The 12,996-nt window shown below is 41.7% G+C and overlaps 1 protein-coding gene across 1 annotated transcript in view; it reads right to left on the reverse strand.

Moving 5' to 3' along the window:
* Positions 1–12,996, reverse strand: part of gk5 (glycerol kinase 5) — a 28,749-nt gene that overhangs the window by 3,598 nt on the left and 12,155 nt on the right. The window contains exons 5-13 of the mRNA XM_004917831.4: positions 12,679–12,810; positions 10,850–10,925; positions 10,392–10,453; positions 9,560–9,633; positions 7,909–7,969; positions 7,675–7,801; positions 5,432–5,536; positions 4,677–4,771; positions 733–836 (exon numbers count right to left, since the gene is read on the reverse strand). Of these exons, the coding sequence (XP_004917888.1) occupies positions 733–836; positions 4,677–4,771; positions 5,432–5,536; positions 7,675–7,801; positions 7,909–7,969; positions 9,560–9,633; positions 10,392–10,453; positions 10,850–10,925; positions 12,679–12,810 (836 nt within the window). The remainder of the gene's footprint in view (positions 1–732; positions 837–4,676; positions 4,772–5,431; positions 5,537–7,674; positions 7,802–7,908; positions 7,970–9,559; positions 9,634–10,391; positions 10,454–10,849; positions 10,926–12,678; positions 12,811–12,996) is intronic.

A 12,996-nucleotide genomic window follows, 5' to 3' on the forward strand; every position in this document is an offset into this window, starting at 1 on the left:
CCAGCTAAGACAGAATGAATCCTTATTAGAAACAAAACAACTCTATTGGGTTAACAGGTCCCATACCTGTATCTTAGTAGGGCAAAGAGATATAAAAGGGTCATATATGGGGTCTTTGTGTATGTGAGCATGGTAAAGGCCAATACATTTTTATTTTCTCCTTTGAATTTGACCAATAGGATAACAGGTGTATTACATGTTTTTCTCTTTTTCTGCATGTATGCAGGTGAGACAGACTACAGCTTCAATCTTACCTGAAACTCCCTTCAAGCCATATAGTTCTTTATGTAGCAAGAGATATGAGACCGTGCTCTTGGTCTTTAGGCCACATCCCAAAACCACACTGTGCTAATAGGTTTTTCGTACATGGTATTAATAGAATATTAATATTTGTGTTAAGCATAGGGATATGAACCAGCAGTTGCATGTTCCCAGCTGCCTACTAACCATGGACACATGACCATAGCAACTGTAGTTTAACTAAAGAACCACCTGTTTGTGGCCTGTCTCTATTGCCCAGTGCTCCTCTTCTCTAATTCTGGCTCTGGGGGCATAACATGGGCATAAGGAAAGCTAAGGCTTTGTATTTTGGAAGTCTCGGAAATAGAAGTTATGGGATGACCATATGTGGAGACGTAATACTAAAGCAGTATGTCTAGGCTCTGACTGTATGCAGGCACTGGCCCATTCTATAGCCCTATGATCACCCCAGTGTACTCCCTGTTCCCCCACCTGTATGCCACTGACTCCAGGATGGCTCTCACCAGGTGGTTCTTGCTGGTGGATGGTTTTAGGCCCATGAATGAGGCACAGGCATAGGGATCATTTACAGGAGCCTGAAAAAATGCAAAGAATAGTGAGAAATGACACGTCCCTCTTACACACTCACTCCAAAACCAGTATAATAGAGAGGCACTTACACACCACAGGCCTGCAGCAGGGAGGGAGAAAAACAAGCAGGTTACATATAAGTACATGGGCTTGAGTTTAACCAAGATTCCAGTTACAAAGTCAGAGGATGTGTTCTGTTTTCCAAGTGCAAATAAACATATAATTGAAAGAGCGCAACCCGACTTACTTGTAGCATTATTGGGAAGGCAGTCATTATGACAAATAGCCTTCTGTGGGGCAAGGCACACTCATTGCCAGTAAGCAAGAAAAGGGGGTCACTCTCACAGGGGTACATCTAACAACCTGTGCCTCCTGTAGTGCAGAGGGGTCTTAGGGGTAGTTCACCTTTAGATTAACTTTTAGTATGACATAGACTGTGATATTCTAAAACAGTTTGCAATTGGTTTTCATTTTTTTTGGTTATTTAGCTGTTTGTTCAAATGCTCTCCAGTTTGAAATTTCAGCAGCTTATTGGTTGCTAGGGTCTTGTTTAACTTAGCAATCAGGCAGTAGTTTATATGAAACACAGGCATATGAAAAGGAAAGGGGATGAATAGAAAGATAAGCAATAAAAAGTAACAATAATAATAAAATTGTAGCCTCACAGAGCAAAAGCTTTTTGGCTGCTGAAGTCAGTTGCCCCCCATTTGAAAGCTGGAAAGATAAAGAAGAAGAAGAAAAATAATGCAAAAACTATACCAAATAAATAAGGAAGACCAATTACAAAGCTGCTAAGAATAGGCCATTCTATAATATACTAAAAGTTAACGCGAAGGAGAACCACTTCTTTAACCATGGGGTTCTATAGAAATGCATGCAAAAAACTGAATTCACCAGTGCAATATTTGATAAATCATCAAAATGAAATCACCAATAACCACACATAAAGTGCAACATTTTACTAGTCCACTCCATATAGATATTTCCTGCCTTTTCTCTTTAAGCAGCCATGGTCTGTGGTACGCTCAACCTTTTCTAATGTTTCTCTAGCTGTATATGTACTGGTCTGTTGCCCCCCTGGGACTTGGAGCAGCTCTTACAAGCAATACATTTTCCTTTTTCCCTAGCTAAGCAAGTTAGCAATGGGAGAGAAAGGGCATGTGTAATAGCACTTTGGGGAAAGGCCCTCGCTCAGATATTAATAAGGTGTCACTCACTTGTCTGGCCGGAAGGCAAAGTAAAGCCTTGCAGGGCAGTTATGGAGACAATCAGCGGCATTTATGCAATGCAAGCAACACTCCACTTACTTGGAGCGTTGGCACTCCATAGAGAAATGCTGGGTAGGGTGCAAATTGGTTTCCACCAGCCTGCAGCCACATAAATAAACATACATGCAGGCCAGACGTTCCATGCAAATACCTTGCATTCAAGAAGGCAGCTCATTGTAAGGGGAAAAAGGTAAAATGCTGGGGTGGTTCACCTTTATTACAGTTTTGATAGTAAAAAGAGAAGAGATAATATAGAGATATGGTCATTTACATACTATTTGCAATTTGGTTTAATTAAAAAATGTATTACAGGTGTCGGACCCCTTATCCGGAAACCCATTATCCAGAAAGTTCCGAATTACTGGAAGGCAATCTCCCATAGACTCCATTTTAATAAAAATAATTCACATTTTAAAAATGGTTTCCTTTTTTTCTCTAATAATATAACAGTACCTTGTACTTGATCCCAACTAAGATATAATTAATCCTTATTGGAGGCAAAACGATCCTATTGGGTTTATTTACTGTTTACATAATTTTATTAACAGACTTAAGGTAGGAGATCCAAATTATGGAAAAACCCCTTATCCGGAAAACCCCAGGTCCCGAGCATTCTGGATAATGGGTCCCATACCTGTATTCTTAAAATATATGCAAAAGGTAGCGCTGCATACAGGGTCGCCGTCAGGAATACCGGGACCCCGTACTAATAAGTTGTCAGGGCCCCCCCCACAGGGTGTTTCACTTATTAAATAGTTGTTCACCTGGGCTGCAGGATGGAGGGTCCTGCCAAGTAGAATGGGACCCCAATTTTCAAAAAATGGCCTTGCACACTCATAACCAGATGATCCACCCTAGTTATGTCCTGTTATGTTATAACCCTGCCCATGATCTAACCAAACCCCATCTGCTCCCCTGCAAGCCCAGCCCTTTCATGACTTGGGAACCACACTTTTATATCTCTTGGGGCCCCACCAGTTACAGGGCCCCTGTACCACATGAGGGCAGCCCTGTCTCTTTGCCAAAGAATAGGGGGCAGGGATTCAGTTCAACCCAAGGATTAATGCTGCCTCTCCAGCAGCAACTCTGTGTGACTGGCAATCTATATACAACAAAGTGCAGCTTGCTGTAGTTAGGGACAATTTTTTTTAACATTTCAACTGGTAATCACTGCTATTAACACCTTCCTGACAATGTTCCTACAGTCTTGCCGGTGTTTTAGCAAACTGTCACATTCATCTAGGCAAAATTCGTCAGAACCAAAAAATGCATGAATGTATTTAAAATAAATTGTTTATACGTGAAACCAAAGCAGCTTTTCAGGTTTTTTTTCACCTAGAGGGGCCCAGCTGTGCTGCATTTATTGGATTAGCTGTGCCCCCTCGCTGTCACAGAGCTGCAGCATCGGGTAGGGAGGACGGGGAATGGAGTGCCTGCATCTTCTTTCCTATAGCAGTTTTCTGCACTGCTTCTTTGTCACAGAACGCTAAGTCCCGGTAAAGCCACATGGGGATTTGATGGGTGAAGTCTGAACTTCCCCTCCAGCCTATCCAATCCCCATGTGCCTTTACCAGGACTTAAACTTCATTGACAAATTAGCTCACAGAAAGTTGTTAGAAGAAAGAAAATGCAGGCACCAAGCTCTCGCCCTCCCTTTTGATGTCTGCACCTCAAACCCACCCAAAACCCATTGGGCCCGGGACATCTATCATCCACCTTGTACCCCTCCTGATGGCGGCACCAGCTGCATATATACTTCAGTCTCTGCTCTCTGCCTAAGCTAGGATGATCACTAGCACCCTGGCTGACTAATGTCCTGCCTGCGTCATTCTGATGTTCTTTATCTGTAACAAAGGTAAACCACTGCTTTAAGAACATAAGCAGATGTGATCAATATTGGTCAACTCAAAGTGGTGGAACATAAATTGATTAGAGGCTAAAAAAAGTGAGATCTGAGACATGATTTGGAAAATCAGACAGAGTGTAATATTAGAGGGTAACAAAACCTTCAAATATTCCTGCAGAACTATGCATAGTACCGCATCTGTTCAGCACTTGGTGCAACCCATATTTCAGAGATATAAAGCAGGAGGCCTATCACACTGACACATGGGAAGGATATAATGCACTGTTGCTAAACACTGTGGCTAAAAAAGTAGCGTGGGCTACTCACTGCATTTTCCTCTAGCCCAGGCCTGAACTGGGATGCAAAATAGGCCCTGGCAATTTAAGTATGTAAAGGCCAAAAACAGCCCCTACCAGCTCAAAAAATAGTCTATGACATCTTACAGCAGCCCCTCTGGCATGTGCCTGAACTCACAGATTGCCATTCCGGGCCTGCTTTGGTCTATGGCAAGGGACATGCTGAAATTATTGGGGTTTAAACTACAGTGCTAAACTGCAGGGAACAGCAGATCAAAGCTTTGCTTTACTGCTGGCTAGAATACTACATATAGATTACATATAGCCTGCTAAGAATCATGGCAATATGAATGAAAGGCAATATCAATCAATATCAGTTTGGTTTAGCATTAGGAATTAGGTATGGTCTGGCCCCATGTATTGCAGAGTGGTTACCTGCAGGCCAGAAAACGATGGTACAAAGTAAATCCCTCCGCAGTCAGGGACGCTCCTGGCCATTGCCTCGGTGTCAGCAACACTGGTGAAGAGATCTGTAATGGCAAAGAGGAGCTAAGAAGGGGGAACAGCACAGTCATGCACTGACCTGAATAACCATCTCCACATCAGCATTTCATGTAAAGCCACCAAGCACTGCTTAGGGAATGTGGCCCGTGCAACCTCCCTTGTGAGAAAAAACATAGATTCCGGTTGTATTATGAGTAGAATTAGGGTAAAAGGCAATTGTGGGGTGGCGGAGGAAACTGTTCCAAACACTAGCAGAATAGTCCTGCTGTGCTAGCCAATGACAAATTCCAGTCCTGTCCCTGCAATATAGTCCCCATACCCACTAATCCTTGTTGGCAAACCCTCGGGGCACTGGCACCCGTAGCTGTTAGAGGTATATAGATCACTCAGTATTTTGCCCCCTCTTAAAATGAGGCATTAAACCGCTTTCCACTGAGGTCTATGGGAATTGTGTGAAAATGCTTTAACTGAAACTCTGCAGTCTGTTTAAGGAAGAATAAAAATATATAGGTATGGGACCTGTAATCCAGGATGCTAGGGACCTGGGTTTTTCTGGATAAGGGGTCTTTTGGTAATTTGGACCTCCTATATTGGGATAAATTACAAGCTACTGATCCCATACTTAATTATGCTATTCCCTACACTAGAGTTCCACTTAGACTCTGTATCCCAAACAGGTGACTTACTTAGCTCCTCAGCCCATTTGATAGCGGTGCCAGTGTCAGAGGCATTTCCTTCAGCCAAACACACAACCTCTTTGCCAATTTTCCAGCCAATCAGTGGGTACAAACCTGGCAGAAGGATGGATACTGTGGTCAGTCATTATAAACCAATTTCAATTGTTGAGTTATAAATTAGAATAGATGGCCCCTGAGAAATCGTGGTTGGTGCATGATTTTAACGGCGCTAAACAGAACCCATCAAAATAATTTTGCTGCAGGCTCTGATGACTTTTAGTGTACCCTGTCAGGTCCATGCATATATAGATATGCATAGATACAATACATAAGCGTTATAAATAACCTAAAACATATGTCCTTTTAAATCAGGGGTGTCAAACTCAATCACATAAGGGGGCCGAAATCTAAAACACAGGCTAAGTCACGGGCCAAATTTTTAATTAATATACTTAGTAAGATACTAAGGGGTATATTTATCACAATGTGTAAAAAGTGGAGTAAGACATTACCGGTGATGTTGCTCATAGCAGCCAATAGATGCTTTGCTACTGTTGACATCTGATTAATGATTGGATGCCTTGGGCAACATTACTGGTAATGCTTCACTCCACTTTTTACACAGCATGATAAATATACCCCTTAGTCTTAGTTACTATGTGAGGAAAATGGAAATTGATCAGGCTGGATGGTCAGACACACTCACCAAGGGCCACATAAAACAGCCAGGTGGGCCGGATTTGGCCCCCGGGCCTTGTGTTTGACATATATGTTTTAAATGGAACTTAGTTATACTATTAGTTATATCTGATGCTAGATGATGTTCCTTCTGTATTCTAAAAGATAACACAACTCCCCCTACTTTAATACATAAGGATATGAGTAAAACCTCTTGCCCTTAGGCCTCAAGCCTTTCTATGGTCATGGAACTCCTTGGTGGATTCTAATATCCATATATGTTCATCAAGGGATTGTTTAATCTATACAGGTATGACCAAGGGTAATGACCCTGGAAAGGTGAGGTTGAAATGAGACTAAAGCTATGGTTGATTTACCATTAAAAGCTGTGGTATAACTACACTTTTGCAGAACCCATGACTTGTTGGGGGGCCCAGGTGAGGACTTTGCTGCCCTGGGAGGAATTGGTCTGTTGGAAGACACCCCATTTTTTTGTTTGCAGAGGGGGCTGGGAAATGGACATTACACAACTTGTATTTAAGGTATATACAATAATACAGTTTTAATGGCTTTAAGTTGTAGAGGATGTTGCTTTCTCATAATTCAGTAAGACAGCAAACAAGATACAGACAAAGAAAAGTACACATAGGACTTGTCAGATACCTTAATAATGGCCAATATGCTACTGCCTTCCATTCTTTCTTTCCCACCACTTCTCCCCAAGTCTCAGACAAAACAATATATCTTACAGCTCAGGGCGCATTAAAGGGCATCTATCGTCAAAAAATGATTCCCCCCCAGAGAAGCAGGCTAACAGATCCTACACTCCAGTTAGAGATTATTTTTTTTTTAATTCACCCCCACCCACCCCACCCCCACCCACCCCCCACTATGCCACCCACTCAGGTAGTGAGTGTTTGTGGCCATATTGTCACACCAAGGCTAATAAAGGACGTGGCTGATTCCTGGCTGTGGATAAATGGAGACTTAGAATCAGCCCCTACACTGGCATCTCCCTGTGCCTGCACCTGAAGCCACTGCACCAGTATGCATTTTGGAAGAAGCAATAATGCAGCACTCCTCATTACGAAGGTGACAAAGTGATTTATTTAGGTCACATATGCATGTGGCACTGAAATCCACTGTGTCCCTGCACCCAGGCCAATGTAATGGGTTTGAGCTCAGGCAGAGGAAAACGCTGATGCCAGAGTAGAGGCTAATTCTTAGCCTGTATTTGTCCACAGTGCAACCATAGTGCCGGCGCTCATAGCCAACACATCCAGTGAGGGAAACACATTTTTGATGATTGGTGCACATAAACGGCCCTGGGAACCCTATATTCCTAATAATTAAAGAAAGACCCTTAGTTTGTTAGAGCTCTGGCATTTTCAAGCACAGTCATTAAAATAGCTGTAGAGTCTGGGTTAGCTGCAATATATATATATATAGTTCCACCAGTATCCAGAATGGATACTGTTAACCCCAATTATCCTTCAGGCTCGGTCACCCCATCGAGTGCTCTGGTTCCTCATGGGGTTCCCAGTTTGACAGTTTGTGCACCTATATCTGAATACCTGCAATAGATGTGTGAAGCCTTTCTCCAGTATTAATAGAAATGAATGATCCTGTTCCCATAGTTAACTTGACGTTCCCCACATCAAAACAGCATTGTCCGAACATAGCAGCTTGCTGGTCAGCGACCTGAAAATGCAAAGGGAAGCTTTTTGGTGAAACGACAGAAGAGAAATATTGCCTGAAGAGACTGAAATTAATCAGTCTAAGATTGTATAGAAGAGATCCAGACTTACCAAGGCACGGATAGGTACTGCAGCGCCAAATATAATAGGATCTGCAAGCCCAAAGTTGTGACTGAGGAGAGAATGAGTGCTTACATTATGGCCAACATGTATTCTTTGGGACATTTCCAATAATGAAGTATCAGTATAAATGGTTCAGCTATAATTGTTTCATAACAGTGCAAACTATTAAAAGGGGTATATACCCACCCATATAGCTTAAAGGGGGGGTTCACTAGAATGGCCAATTCTTAGCAAACTTTTGGTCTTAATTGTTATTATAGTTTTTTTTAATTATTTGCCTTTCTCTTCTGACCCCTTCCAGCTTTAAAATGGGGGTCACTGATCCCAGCAGTCAAAAAATGATTGCTCTTTGAGGCTGCAATTTTACTGTTATTGTTATTTTTTGTTACTTATCTTTCTATTGAGACCCACTCCTATTCATAGTCCCGTTTCTCATTTAAACCAGCCTGGCTGCTAGAGTAGGGAAATCATTCAATAAACACAAATAAAAAATTAAAACCAAATGCACTTTTCATTAGGGCTCCTTTATGTCTGCGAGTGCAATGAGCAAAGTGCAATTTCGAGCACAATCACCATGTTTTTTTTCCCAGAAGACAGCACTTTACCAGAATTCTAGTGTTGTTGGGGTCCCAATAACGACAAATGTGCCAAAATTAAAGCAATTGCTCTTCACAGAAAATCAGATGCTATTGCAAGAGAGCAACGCATGGACCCAATTCTTTAAAAGCAAGTGCACTGCACCTACAGACACAGGGTGCTGAAGGAACTCTGGAGCTACTGCCTGGTCCATAGGTGGTGGTAGAGCTCTAAGGTTCCTAGGAGTCAATAGGTGCAACTGTGCTCAATTTAAAACAGAAGGCAGGAAGGACTGAGCAGGCCAAGCACAACTATACAGGAGTGCAACTATGTGCAACTGAGGCAAGTACCTTTAATAAAGGGGGTTTATTGAACTGTGCATGTGGATGTAAATAACCTATAATGTAAGTCATTTCTAAAAAACAGACGTTGCAGGGCATTTAAATTAAATTGCAATCCAGGCATCCCTTCTAGGTGGGTTTTTTTGAAGTGTCCCTGATTTTTCCCATAATGTAACCTTAATCACCGAGTAACTGAACTGAACAGGGAACAGGAGAGGATTCCTGCTTCTGTAACTTAAGCCTGGCTCATTAAATTTAACCTTTTCCATCTTGCTGGAATCCAAATTTCACAGTATTGATACTTAACTCCTTGAGTGTCAGCACCATAGACTTTGTGACCTATTGCATGTGATCTACTGATCTATTTAAAGGAGAAGGAAAGGCAGAATCAATGGGAGATGCCAAGTTGTTAGGCACCCTCTAACCCAGTGATTTTTATTACCTACCTCCTATCCTGGGCCTGGGCTTGTAACGTGTAAAGGAGTAAAACTTAATAGTTTTAGATAAGACCCACAACTTAACAGACAACCCACAAACCTACAGACCCACCAACCTATATCTGTAGCCACATCTGTACCCGCATCCAAAAGTCCTACCTGCAACCTGCAAATTACCCACTTGTACAAGGTTCTACATGCTGCACTGTTTACCTGCAGGCTGACATATTTGTGCACGCAGAATATAATGTAAACCAACAGAGAATGCAAAGGGATGGATCTTACCTTGTGTCCTCCACGGAAGGGAATATAGACATGGGAATGGATAGCAGAGAGCAGAGGAAAGAGCTCCAGCACATCTGTAACAGGAAAGTAAAGCCACTTACAGGGAGAAAGTCACAGAATAATAAGTCCCGGGGCAAGGCCCAGGCAGCACTGTGCATTTGTGCGATATATGGTTTCAGTGTCAATTTGTGGGATGCAGAAATACAAAGCACCTAAGCTGCAAAGCACAAAAACCCTGCTACCTGAGGACAGAATAAGGCCAACGACACATGGCATTTTGCCCAGTTCACTTTAGCAGAAATTCTTTTTTTTTTTCCATTGGCACCTATGAGAACTGTACAAAGGCAAAAATCACCTGCACTTCATATAAGGGTTCGGGGGGGGGGGGTACATTCAGTTATTTAAGCCCCATGCATATAGGGTACTATAAAAACCACTTAAATCAAAACCCGAGATCTCCCAGTGTGCCATAGCGTAGCGTTTGGCTATGGTGAACAGGGCAAAATCTTAACTGAAATCTAAAGTCAAAACCAAAAAACCAGCAGTCGGCTTTGCTTAAATAAATGCCTCCATCACTCTCAGCTGCAGCCTGTGAGGCTTTCTGATAACAGCAACATACAATGGCTCCTCAGGGGACTGCTGATTTATTTTGATTGTGCTCGCAGGAATCAGGAAGTAGAAGGTGACTTCAGTTTCAATTACAAATGTTGCCCTGTTTTGTGCAACAAAAAAAACCTGCAGAAAGTTTGTTCAGCACAAGCACTAGCGTTGAATGGTTTGGTCAGTTAAATCCCTAACATACCAGTATGTTGCACTGTACATTTGTACTTACTAGGTAAGGATCAAAAATGGCTGTTCCACTTGCGTTTGAATAGTCTGTTGCAAAAACAGTGCCTAAAGGAAATAATTGTCAAAAGAAATTGATCAAAAGCAAAAAGGTTTAAATACTGCAGGCAATATGACACCCCAATAACTGAACACTAAGAATGTTGCTCTGATACACTAAGCAGCCTTACAGCAATGGCCCACACCAATATGCAAGGAATGAGAAGAACTTCCTAAGAACAGGGTAAACATTCAGCTTTTGTTCCATTGCAGATATGTCCCATATTGCCGCTTTCCCATTAGTTGTTGCATGCACCTTCTACTCCTTTAGCAAAGAAAAATCACCTGTCCATTTATTTTCAGTGCAAATACTTGGTACAATAGGCATTCTCAGCATTGATGTTACTGATGGCACTAAAACAGCGAAATAAGTGCAACCATTGTAAATATAACCCGGTCACCCACCGCTTGTGAGCTTGTACAGCAGCCATGTGTCAATGGTACCGAAGCAACAGTTTCCGATCTTGGCTTCTTGTCGTACCTACAAACAGACAGGTTTAGCTTTAATTTTAACGTTTATAGTTTCCTTTCCTCTTCCATTCCCCTGGGGTAGTTCCCATGTGCTATACTGGTATGAATTATAAGGGCACACTGTGACACCATGTGACAGTATTTGGATTTTCAGAGCCACATTACATTAAATGTGCCACAGCATTGCCTTCTATTTGTACCAAGCACACAGGGGTAACGGCACTACTTGTGCCAGGCAGATAATACACAGATTCCCACTTCCATTATCAGTGCAGGCATTACAACTAACTGCCCTACACCACCATTCAGTCTATGCTCTGTTCCCTCCCAATGATAATGATACCCCTGTCACACCTGCCCTAAATCACATCTAGCATATTCCTCATCACCACGCCAGGCAGATTGTACCAGTGATAACAATGGCATTTTGTACTAGAAAGCCGTTGTTTGTTTAAAAATTAAACAAATCCATAATGTTCTTTTTAAAGGGATATTAAATCTGACTTTGAACACAAGGTACAGAAGATAAATATGTAATAAATGTCCTTGCAGGAAACTGAAGCCTGCTTGTCCATACAAATTCTCTGCAGTCTCTAGTGCCATCTAGTGGTTGACTGTTGCACAATTCAGTGTTTGCCAGTAGGTGGCCCCACCAAAGAGACCTAATTCTGTATGAATTCATGACAATATATTGCTTCTTCTGGTAAGCAACTCTCCTATACTTTATTGAACATTTTCTTTTCGAGTAGCAGTAAAGAGAAGTAAGTAAAGTGATCACAAAGTGAGAAAGCAGTATCTCTTTCCCTTGCTATTCCCTGTCCTGCTCGTTATAACTATTGATTTAATGTAGCAGAATCCAGATAATTAATAGAACTGTGAAGAAGCATATAGGGCACTGTGGGAAATGGAGAAAGCCAATATCTGCTACATTGTTTCAAGAGATAGAACCAGCAGTGCAAAAAGTGACAGAAAAAAAAAAGCTTTCAACTGCAATTACATTTAACAAATAACTAAAAATGATTTACAAAGAACCCCACTGAAAATGTGTAATTAATATGTATTGGAAATATATTGGATATCTGTCATTAGGCTAAAGGTCTGGGTTTCCATGTCTTTAAATATGCTTTAAAGGGGAACAACACTTTTTGGGGGGTGGGTGGTTGTGCATAATGAAAGAAAATATATTTCCGAGCAATTTGGCAGAAAACGTGACAGAAGCTAGCTCTCCTCCAGGCAAATCTCTAGTTCCCAAAATGCTTTGCATGCTTCCGTGTCTCTGGTCCCTGCTATTTAAGAGTCAGAACCAGCAGAACAGAGTACAGAAAGAAACAGTGAAATACTGAAAATATTTAATGTGTATTTTGGAAAGTTGCTTGGAATTTCATTTTCCTTCATTATAAAAAAAATGCTGAGGTGGCACTCAGGAAAGTGTGCCTTTGGGGTGATATTTGTAGCTCCTTTGGCAGAGGAAAAATTTTGGAAATGGGCACGCTTTCCTGTGGCTGTCACTTGAAAACACAGCATTCAACCTGTGACGAAAGGGTGACTTTAAACAACTTTGTCCCCACCGCCAAATACACACATGGAGCAGCAAAATGCTCAGATTTGCCCCATGTGCCATTGCCTTAATAGGAATATTACAACTCCTTTACAACAATCCTATGTCATCTGCTACAAAGTGCCCCCACAGGTAAATATATCCATGTTTGGATGCAGGATTCCACGTGACACTCAGAGCTAAGCCAATAAAAGCATTTTGGTACCTGTGGAATGTTTTGTAAGACCCAAACCAGCCGCAGAGATACATGCTGTGTAGTGAAATTGATCAGGCTGGCTGCTAAGAACCGCTTCCTTCTAGTGAAGAAATGCAATGCCGTACAAACCCCATGAACAGCCTAAAAATGGAAAATAAATCAGAAGATTTAGGTTTTCTATATATGTCAAGGAACCTCAGCCCTGCCAAAGTTCAAACATATTTTATAGTTATACATGCACCCAATGCATTTATACAGATAATAGGGATCATTATGTTACCCCAAGGCAAGTTCTAGAGTGCTTAGAAGTGCCAGAGAGTGTCCCAT

The sequence above is a fragment of the Xenopus tropicalis genome, chromosome 5, assembly GCF_000004195.4.
Source record: "Xenopus tropicalis strain Nigerian chromosome 5, UCB_Xtro_10.0, whole genome shotgun sequence".
NCBI lineage: Eukaryota > Metazoa > Chordata > Amphibia > Anura > Pipidae > Xenopus > Xenopus tropicalis.